The sequence below is a fragment of the Mus caroli genome, chromosome 1 (genome assembly GCF_900094665.2).
Source record: "Mus caroli chromosome 1, CAROLI_EIJ_v1.1, whole genome shotgun sequence".
NCBI lineage: Eukaryota > Metazoa > Chordata > Mammalia > Rodentia > Muridae > Mus > Mus caroli.
The window spans coordinates 6027896-6039027 of record NC_034570.1 but is presented as its reverse complement, the minus strand read 5'-3'; the positions used below and the strand labels follow the sequence as shown (position 1 = coordinate 6039027).

Genomic DNA, 11132 nt, shown 5'->3' with positions numbered 1-11132 from the left:
CCCCCCCTCTCTCTCCTGAGCCGATGAGCATTTAACACTAGCACTGTCTACTACCTCAAAGGTCACTGCATAGGGCTGCTGAACACATAGGGACCACAGAAAATATCTAGAAAGCAATTCAAATATTTCAAATGGGCTAGAGAAAAGCAAAATTTAGGTGCTGTCCTAGGAGATGGCTCAGTCACTGAAGTACTTGCTATGCAAACATGAGGCCCCACACCCATATCTTCAGTACCCACATAAAATTGTGCCTGTAATCCAGTGCAGGGTGCAGAAATACAAAGCTACGTAGGGCTTGCTAACATACCAATTTAACCATATCGGTGAGCTACAGGTTCAGTAAGAGACTGTCTCAAAAAATAAGGTGGATAGCTATTGACAAAGACACCTACCACTGACTTTTAGCTTGCACACACTCCACATAAAAGAAAAACAAATATACTGTTATGAAGATATGTAAACTAAAAAGCCTATCCCTGGGTTGGAGTGGTATCTTAGTATAGCTATAAAATTTCCATTTTAACCAGTAGCGCTGGCTGGCCTTAGGCATCCTTACTGAAAACTGTGGAATTTAACTGCACAGTAAACATCTTTTTTTTTTGTCAGTGAATTCTTTAACCCAGGATGTTTTCAGGGAAGGGAAACACGTGGTATCCAGTGCTATAAAAGCTGGAAATGCCTGTATTAACTCATCCCCATGAGAACAGAATGAAAGGCAAAACCCCAAAGCATCATCGTTTAAGACATAATAGCAATCTGTTAATAACTGAAAACTCTTTTATTTTCATCTTTCTGAAACTAGGCAGGTGATGTCTGATGTAAACAAAATGAAAGAAAACAAGAAAGTTCAACATTATGACTGGGTGTCTATTTCTAAAAGTGCCCGAAGAAATACCTAAAGGAATACCGAAATTATATATTGGTGTTTGAAAGTAATGAAGCCTTTCTTTATGTAAGTATTCCTAAAATGGTTTCAGACTCATTTAACAAGGCATTGTTGGTACTACCTAAGCATCTTCAGGATTACTAATTACTATGTCATCAATGGTGCAGTGAACAATGAGGAATAGAAACACATACCAGCCCGTACAGCATCTCATACAGAACAGCTCCCAGGCACCACCAGTCCACAGTGTTGTCATAGGGCTGTTTTCTGATTACTTCAGGTGCAAGGTACTACAGAAAAAATGGAAACGTTACAGCAACCCAGTGAACACAAGACAGAATTTAGGATCTGAAAAGGGAACAAATTTAAGGTACTGTAACTCACACTAAATAAGTGCTATCTAGATTTTCAAATGAGTTGGGTCTTGTGGCTGTCACAACCAGTGAAAAATACCCACTGTACACTCTAAGTCCCTAGAAAGCTGGAAGCTCTAACAGGTTTTATTTCACCTCTTCTGTAGATGTAGGGTATGACTTGTATTTATAGTTTATAAATTATATCAATGATCAGACATATTTCTTACCTCTGGTGTACCACAAAAAGTTGTGGTGGTATCAGAAATAGCGATTCCTTCTTTGCAAAGTCCAAAATCCGTTAAGACAACATGTCCCTGACAACAGAAGTCGGCAAGATAAAGCAACGTGTAGACAGGAATTAACAAGCTTCTCACTGTAACAACTTTACTTTTCGTTTTCTGAGACAGAGCCCTAGGCTGGCCTTACGCTTTAGAATAGCTTGAGCCTCCTGCCCCAAGTGCTGGGATAGTAGGTATGTACAGCTGTGCCTTTTTTTTTTTTTTAAAGTAAGGTGAATCCAGGGCTGCCTACATGCTAGGCAATTGCTCTACCTACTGAGTTATATCCTTGGAGCTGAACTGATAATTTGAAACCCTTCTTATTTTAAAATAACTATAATAACAAATAAAATTTCAAAAACAGTAGAGATTGTAACCTCATCGAGCTTACCCCAGAGCCGACGTTTTGTTACAATGTCGAGCAAGAAATTCACATTAGTACAAAAGTGCTAATAACAATACTGGCTTTACTTGGTGTCACTCCTTTGCATATGTGTAATCCTGTGTTCATGTGCAGTTCTATGCATTGTACGTGTACTGTTGTAGGTCTCACCACAGTCAAGACAGAACTACTTCCTTGCAAGGGGCCTCGTGCTAGTTCTTTATCTTTGTGAGCAAGCTTGCTTGCTTGCTTGCTTGCTTGCTTGCTTGCTTGCTTCCTTCCTTCCTTCCTTCCTTCCTTCCTTCGTTTCTAGGTTTATTTATTTTATGTATGTGAATACACTGTGGCTGTCTTCAGACACACCAGAAGAGGACATCGGATCCCATTACAGATGGTTGTGAACCACCATGAGGTTGCTGGGAATTGAACTCAGGACCTCTGGGAAGAGCAGTTCATGCTCTTAACCACTGAGCCATCTCTCCAGCCCTGGGCTCTCTTTTCTCAACCTGGTCCCTTATAAACACTAACAGGATAATCAAAGTATAACGTCACGTCAAGACTCGTACGGAAATGCAATCACAGAGTAAGGAAGCTTTAAGACAATTTCCTACCATGCCTAACAACAACAACGAAATAAAAACTACAAGATTTTAAATAAGATCACACTTACCATTGAATCCAAAAGAATATTTTCTGGTTTCAAGTCTCTATATTGAATTAAAAGAAAAGAAAAATATGACTATCATCTGAAATATTTCAAGAAACCGTAACCATTTCAGGAGGTGTCTCCATGTGGTATAAAAAGATGACTCACCTGTACACTATTTTGATGGAGTGCAGGTAGCCCAAGGCACTGGCGATCTCCGCGGCATAAAACCTCGCTCTGGGTTCAGGAAAAGACCTTTCCCTTTGGAGGTGAAAGAAGAGCTGCAGGGCGGAGGGAAGCTGTTAGGGTGCTCACATGTGGCAGGCATCACACAAAAGCATTGCTTCTGATACACTGATCGTAAGATGAAGGCTCACAAACCCCGCTGTCCTGTCCGTATCTCATCTTCAACCGTGTGTCCGTCTCTTACCCAGCTACTGTGCCACTGTCTTCAAACATGTGTCTGTGTTGCTCTCACTGAATTCTCTCATTTCCCATGTACTACACTCAGTTCTCAGTGTGACAGTCTCCACACTTTGCGGATAGCCGCTTTAGAAGAGATTAAGGAAAATCTACAATCCTGATGCTGCCTGTAACTACCTGTAAATACCATGGAATTACTAGGCCTCGTGGACAGCTTAGTAAACCAAAAGCTCTGTGTGAGGTCTTTATACACTTCTGTCCTTTAATCTGCCCAATCAGCAGACCTGAGGTAGAAGACTGACGAGGAAGCTAGCTCAGAAAGGCTGATCTGACCAGCATCCTAGAACTCATTTTTTGACACTCCACTTGGTTCTAATGACGAGATTAAGTAATACACAAAAGTTCCATGTCCCAGGTCGAGGTTTGAGGTCAACAATGGGAGAACAGGAGGAGCTGGGCGCAGTGGTGCATAACGATCACCCAGTACTCGGAGACTGAGGCCTACAGCCTAGGCTATCTAATGAGACTCTACAAAACAAACAAACGTAAGTCAGGTATGTTGGCACATGCCTGTAAGCCCAGCACTCAGGAAGGAGGCTGAGGCAGAGGGATTGTCACAAGCTTAAGGACAGCCATGGCTGCACAGGGAGTGCCAAGTCAGAAAGAATTACATACATTGCATACATAGCAAGGCTTGACCCAAACAACAGAAACAAAACTACAACAGAACACAGGATGAAGCCAAACTCTACCTCAACCCTTCTTCCTGGCCTTTATCTCCAGTCTACCTACAGACATTTAACACCCTGTAACACCCCCCCCCCCACCCAGTGCACTCTACAGGACTTCATCTACTACCACTGAATATCTAAGCAGAGCTCATCTTGTGGATGACAACCATGCATCTTTCCACCTTTGCTGCTCAGGTCTGAACAACCACGGTGTAAAAAGGATCCAAAACCATACCCCCAAAATATGAAGAAACCACAGATAAAAAGGAAACTTGCAGTGGCCCCCTTATCCACTCAGACGTCTCCCATGAACATTTCAAAGACTGAGAAGCAGCGGAGGGAGGCTTGTGACTGAGATGTCTACCTTCAAACTTAAGTGGAACTGAGTAACACTGACAAACTTGTCTCTGAATTCTATTTCTTTACTGCTTGTAACTCACTTTATACTTCATATTTGTTCATGTTCGTTCTCTCTCTCTTCCCTCCTCCTCTCCTCCCCCCTCCCCTTCTCTCTCTCTCTCTCTCTCTCTCTCTCTCTCTCTCTCTCCCTCCCAACCTCTCCCTCTCTCTCGTTTTTTACCACACAAGGTTTCACTATGTAGCCCTGGCTGTCCTGGAACTCACTCTGTAGACCAGGTTGGCCTTGAACTCATAGAGAGCTCCCTTCCTTTGCCTCCCAAGTGCTGGGATCAAAGGCGTGCCACCTTGCCCACCTTCATTCTCTTTTTCTGTCACCTTTATTCTATAGTTAACTGACGTAACATTTAGTCTTTCCTCTTTGCTGAGATGGAGGGATAGAGGACTCCTTTGTAAAGATGTTATAAGATGTACTACTTAAGTGAACTTTAGAGACACTTGTAGATCAGAGGTCATCTGAAATAGAAATCTAAGGGGCTTAGGAAGTAGATCAACGGGGATGGCCAACAGCCTGAAACCTGATACCAGGCTGCTGGAACTCACTCTGTAGCTATAACTCCATGACTCACTACCACTAGCCAGATGGCTTTGTCTTACACAATCTGCCTGTTGTGACAATAAAGTCATCATACACAGAAGCCAGAGTCCTGGGCATATAAGTAACACTTCACACATACTATCGCGCATCAGCCGCTGTAACGGTAGCATTGTTAGAATGGGATTCAATAGTCCTCTGAGTACGTTTTGGGGATCATGGTTTACTGGCACAAACAAAAGAGTGGACTCTGATTACAATTACCTTTTTCTTTCAAAAAACCCTTTCTCTGAGCCAGATCTTGCCAGACTCTAACATGCTGAAATGCATGTGTACTATCAGGAAGGTGGTACAGCATCAAACATTGCGCCACTGGCTTAACTGTGGGGAGGGCTTGCCTTGCTGATGAAGAGTTGGATCGTTTTAGAAAATAACATGTATGGCTAACATTCATAGGCAATGGTTGGAACAACCATTACCTAAATTACACATCCCGCTTTACACTAACATTTCAATTTTGCAATACAGTGTTGACAAAACCACACACGACGCCTGTAACTTCTCTCTGTCCTGCACAGCATGAGGTCCACTGAATACTGTCTTCACTCTCCAACGGCTGTCGGTAAAGCACGGTCAGCCCAGACCTTGCCTGGGAACCTTTTGGATTTCATGCTACTTTTTTTTTTCTAGCCATTGTCTCTATTAGACAACTAATTACAAAACTCACCTCCCCTCCATTAACAAAATCCAGAACAAAATAAAGCTTTTCAGTTGTTTGGAAAGAATAGTGCAATCCAACCAAAAATGGGTGCTTCACATTTTTCAAGAGCACATTGCGTTCAGCCATAATATGTTTTTGCTGGAAAAAAATGCAAAATATCAGTTTGTAGTATACACCAGAAAACAGCTGCTCATACAGAAACAGGCTCGAGCTATTTTACTTTACCTCTTTTCTGTTGAGAACTATTTTTTTCTGTAACACTTTGACAGCATAAAATTTTCCATCCAGTTTCCGTTTTGCAAGAAGAACCTGTTAGAAAGATTTGCAAATGAGTGAAGAGTTCGCAATCTTTTTAAAGTTTCTAAAAATCATGTCCGCAACGGACCTGTGTGTTGTGCTGAAGATTAACCACGACTGGATTTACTTCTGTAATTCTTTTTCTGAGATATTTTAATAAAACCGAAAGGGTTCTGATTATTTGAAAAGCTAGAGCACTTATTTGCTATTTAATATATTGGTAATGAGATTTTTGTTTGTTTGTTTGTTTTGTTTTTTAACTAAATTCATCACCAAATACACATATTCAAGAACTTTCTGTGTATGTTGCCCTTTGAGGAGTTTGCTTAGAAAATACTGAAGCAGGGCCGTGGAGACAGCTCAGTGGGCAAAGGTGACGGCTCTTCCGCCTGATGAGAAGTCTGACTCCTGGGAGCCACGCGGGAGGAGAGAACTGACTCTCACAGGTTCTTTGTGATTTTGATATACAGAGATACTCATAAGTCAATGAAATGCCAAAGCTATAACCTTGGTTGGTACATAAAGGGAGTGATTTTCTTCAGTGAACATAATGCATTGCTATTTTATGCAGGCTTCTCTTACTGGCTCTGAATTCACAAGAGTTCAGAGAAACAATACAACATGGACTGTTGTATTTTTTATAATGGTTTAGCTTGTATGTATATATTTTTTAAAAAATCAGAGGATGTTGTACCAGAAAAGGAAGACATGTTCAAGGTTGTGCTACACATAACAGTGTTTTGGTTCATGACTGGCATGTATGCAATAGCGTATAGTTCATGGCCTAGACATGTAGTAGGCTGTAATATTTAAGTGTGTGTGTAAGTACACTTTGTGATGTCCTTCCTCAGTGATGAAACTGCTTATGGATGCATACATTCAAACACATTTCCAGTACATGATACATGAGAACAACTGTAAGGTATTGGGTTACTAAAGGACATGTCCCAAGGCATTTCAACACCAACTCCTGACACTGGCAAGCTGCTTCTAGAACTGCCCCTGTCTCACTGGTCCACATACACACCCTCAGCATCAGAGCCGTCCAACAGAGGGGCTTCCTGATACACATGCTCACTATACCTCAAACTGTCACGGACATCAAAAGCAAGGGAAGTCTGGGTAACTGACAGCCAAGACGAACCCAAGCAGACATGAAACCTCTGTGTAAAGTGGAAGCTGGATAGGAAAAGAGAAGACGGCAAAAGCTATAAAATCCAAGTAAATGATGCAAGTATGTTAATACTAACGTTTGGAATTCATAAAGATGGAGTCCAAACCCCTTTAGTATTAACATCCAAGCATGTTTTGTGGTTCCTGTCCTTTACTCTATAGCTCTGGCCTGAGCAACACCTGCCTTCTCTACTTCTTCTCCTTTTTAGTGACTCCCACCTACCCGACCCTTCTTTCTGATATAGACTGGCTCATCTTTAAATGTATTCTTAGTACAAACACGGCTTACCCTCACAGTGTGTACCTTTATCTAGTAGCTGGTGGATTCGGACAATACATAAAAAACTAAGAAGCAAATCAGCAAATGAAACTGAACCAAAGCCACTCCCTGGAAAGAGCTGACATGCACACTTGGCCACCACATGCAGGCTTAGCTTATTCACAAATGTACTGCTTTCCCAGCAGGCTCTGACTCTGTACTTGTGTTTGCTTTGCTTTATTTTTGCATATTAGTCTTTCATTTTATTGAACCTTATGGGTTCATATTGTGTACAAAATTTTCAGTTTTTATTAAACATAGCTTGTACATATTAAGACAAATCTCGGTAAGCTTTTACAAAGCCTCTAAAGCACTACGTAGGTCAAGCAGAACACGCCACAACTCCTGCCCCAATCATGGCTTTACCCCACTCCTCCTCAAAGGCAGCTATACCACTATTTTACCATGCAATAACTAATAAGTTCTGCTTTCAAAAATTATATATTTGTAATTATACAGACCATGTCCCCCTTTCATTCCTTTCATTCCAAATTATTGCAGCATGTGGAAGATTTCATGGTCAACGCTATCACACAGAATCTTCCATTATGATGTATATACTCTGGTAAACTATTTGTGAAAAATGATGCTTTGAGCATGCCTGCATATGCCTTTCCTGATGCATATGTGTTCCTGCTCAGTGTGTCACAGGTCATAAATATAATTAGCATCAATGATTAACAACAGTTTTCAACAGTTCAAAAAGAAACACCAAAGAACATAGTAATAAACCGGGCAGTGGTGGAGCACACGCCTTTAATCCCAGCACTCGGGAGGCAGAGGCAGGCGGATTTCTGAGTTCGAGGCCAGCCTGGTCTACAAAGTGAGTTCCAGGACAGCCAGGACTATACAGAGAAACCCTGTCTCGAAAAAAACAAAACAAAAAAATAAACTGGGTGTAAAATAATATTAGAATGTTATAAAATATTGAGAAAGGTTTAATTATTGAAAAGTTTATATCATGTCCATAGATATAAAGACACCAATTCTCCCCCACCTGACCTTATCTGCAGATTGAATGTAATCCAAATTAAATTTCATCATGATTCTAAAATGTACACAGCCATGGAAAGGGCTAAGAATATCTTCCTGGAGGAGAATAGATGGGCTTGTGCTGGCTATCAGGCTGTATTTGTCAAGACATTACAACATGGATGCCATGATAAACAAGCAGACCCGTGGAATAGAAAATAAAGTCTAGAAACAGAACTACAAACCATCATGTCTCAAACCAGATTCGTTCATACATGAATGCCAAGTAATGACAGAGGTGGTCTTGTAGCCCAGTATGTGCCAGGGGGTACTATGTCTCAACAAACTGTACTGTCAGCCATAAAGCCACATGAAAAAAGATGAAGAGTCACCCTACACTGCACACTGCATATAAAACCAATTCCTGTGGCTTCTTGGCATAAGCAGAACTTCAAAGCAACAGCAAAGCCCACTATATGTTCGTTGTGCTTCCATCCGTCTCAGGATGGATGGCATCATGCTATGTTGTCCAGGCTAGCTTCGAACTCACCATCCTCCACCTCGGATTCCCAAGCTTATAATCCTAAGATTATAAGCATGCATCAGCACACCCAGCTAATGTTTGTCACTGTTTTTAGTGCAAAGCAAGGGGAGATTTATCCAGGATTGATGGCCACTAACTTCTTGATATCTGAAATGCTGCGTTTTTAATGGCAGACCACTTATAACATGTGATAAACTGTAGTGACAGAGGGCAGGATCCATGTCTAACTCTGCTGCTGCTGCTTATATAAGTACAATGTAACAAGTGATCACCGTGTATCTGATGAATAAACCAACACAAACAGGATTAGCAGTGTAGCCCTTTCCTGCTCTCAAAGCAACTCAGAAAACGTAAAAGATACCAAAAGCTACAAATATAAGAAAATATAATTATATACTTATATATTAAATAATTATACATATATTAAAATATAATTAAGTATACATATATTAAATTTTACTACAAGTTTTAGTGAAATTTGCAAAAAAGAATAGATATATTTGGTGGTTCAGATAAATTCTCCTGTGACACTTTTGCTGACCGTGCTGGCCTTCCTGGCAGGGCTGGACCCTGTCCCGTTCTGTGATTTCTCTGATGCTCTTGGATTAAGGAAATTTTCCTTTCTTTATAATCCACACAAGTGCCCACTTCAGTTTTTCTAGCCTCCATTTAAAAGGATTCCATCCAAAGGTTATTTCTGACAACTGAGCTGCCCACACCCCGTCAATCCACCTGTTTATTTCACCACAGCCCCACTACCATTTACATTTACCTGGGTGAATTCCTTAATAGACTATTTACCCCAAAAGGCTGTAAGCATCTCTAAGTCAGTTTTCTCAATAGAACCTTGACAAGCACTGGGCACACACTAAGTTTCACCTTAGAATTTCAGCACATGCCTTGTCTCCTTAAGCCTCGGCAGAGAAAGAGTTAAGATTAAGTCCGTCTCCTGCCAAGGGAGAAGCCCAATGACACATGTAAAGCAGACGCTGCCTACTTAATCATGGAAGGGAACAGTAAAAGCTTACCTTGCCAAAGCTGCCCTTTCCAATAACTTTTAAAAAATCGAAGTCAGTTGGTTTAGCACTGAAAGAAATTAACAATGGCAAAAAAAAAAATGAGCCTTCTAGAAATTAAGATATTAACTTTAAATCATTTCCTTGTACCTCATTAATTTAACAAATTAATGTAGGGGAACAAAATCTTTGGCTCTCTGGGCAGTACTTTCTAAGATTTTATACTAGTACATTTCCTTTGTTAAGAGCAATATCATTTTCTCCCAATTAAGTTATATAAACCCTGTTTAAGCTCTGTTTAATAGGTACTTCAATAAAATTCTAAGGGAACAAAATGGAGATAAACTTTCATATGCATTATAATACATAGACACAGTTATAAGAAACCTACATACGTTAAGTTCAAGTAGTGTTTGGTGCTGGGTAATTCTTCAAAACAAGCTACTAGGTGCTAGCAACCAATAAAAATGCTAAGAGTACTTTTTTTTCCTTTTCTTTCTTTTTTTAAAAAGAGATTTATTTATTTTATGTATGTGAGTACACTGTTGCTGTCTTCAGACACACCAGAAGATGGCATCAGATTCCATTACTGATGGCTGTGAGCCACCATGTGGTTGCTGGGAATTGAACTCAGGACCTCTAGAAGAGCAGTCAGTGCTCTTAATCTCTGAGCCATCTCTCCAGCCCCCCAAGGATGCTTTTTGATGGAGAGAAATCTCCAATGTAATGAATTGTTCTCATACATGCATGCAATGAAGGGGATCGAGGAACAGAACTCCAGACAGTGGAGAACAACACTGCCTTTTTGCTTATTCAAACCTAGCAGATAGAAACAGCACTGGCTGTATGTGGGCAAAGGCATGAGAGGCAGCAGGTAGGACAGTGACCTTTATATCTATGAATATTTTCCTACAGACAGCCTGAATGCCTAGGCTGTACCAGAGGAGGAGTCACTTCACTTACGTTTAAAATGTCAAGTAATTAGCAAAACTAACCAACCAACCAACCCACCCACCCATCCCAACAAAAAACAGGTGATCTGATCGGCAGGCTGGCGAAGGACACTGCCACTAAGCCTGATGACTTGAGTTTGATGCTTGGGAACCACATGGTGCAAGCAAAGAACTGACTCCTAAAAGATGCCCTGTGACCTCCACACACAGTAAGTAAATACATAAAGTATAAAGTCTGTTCATACACATACCCTAACACCTGGTGCAGGTTAAATATTTAAAAAGGAGAAAATTAACAAGGATGCATTCAGCAAATAAGCCAGACTCAAGAAAGGCAAATGGTAGGCCGGGCGTGGTGGCGCACGCCTTTAATCCCAGCACTCTGGAGGCAGAGGCAGGCGGATTTCTGAGTTCAAGGCCAGCCTGGTCTACAAAGTGAGTTCCAGGACAGCCAGGGCTACACAGAGAAACCCTGTCTCGAAA

At 41.0% G+C, this 11132-nt stretch overlaps 1 protein-coding gene across 5 annotated transcripts in view; it reads right to left on the bottom strand.

The window, feature by feature from the left end:
• Window positions 1-11132, bottom strand: part of LOC110292472 (serine/threonine-protein kinase Sgk3) — a 107203-nt gene that overhangs the window by 12420 nt on the left and 83651 nt on the right. For all 5 annotated transcript variants that reach the window (XM_029476239.1, XM_029476220.1, XM_021159785.2 and 2 more), the window contains 7 exons: window positions 9709-9766; window positions 5601-5684; window positions 5382-5513; window positions 2717-2829; window positions 2573-2609; window positions 1470-1556; window positions 1081-1176 (listed from right to left, as the gene is read on the bottom strand). In XM_029476239.1, coding sequence (XP_029332099.1) covers window positions 1081-1176; window positions 1470-1556; window positions 2573-2609; window positions 2717-2829; window positions 5382-5513; window positions 5601-5684; window positions 9709-9766 — 607 coding nt within the window. The remainder of the gene's footprint in view (window positions 1-1080; window positions 1177-1469; window positions 1557-2572; window positions 2610-2716; window positions 2830-5381; window positions 5514-5600; window positions 5685-9708; window positions 9767-11132) is intronic.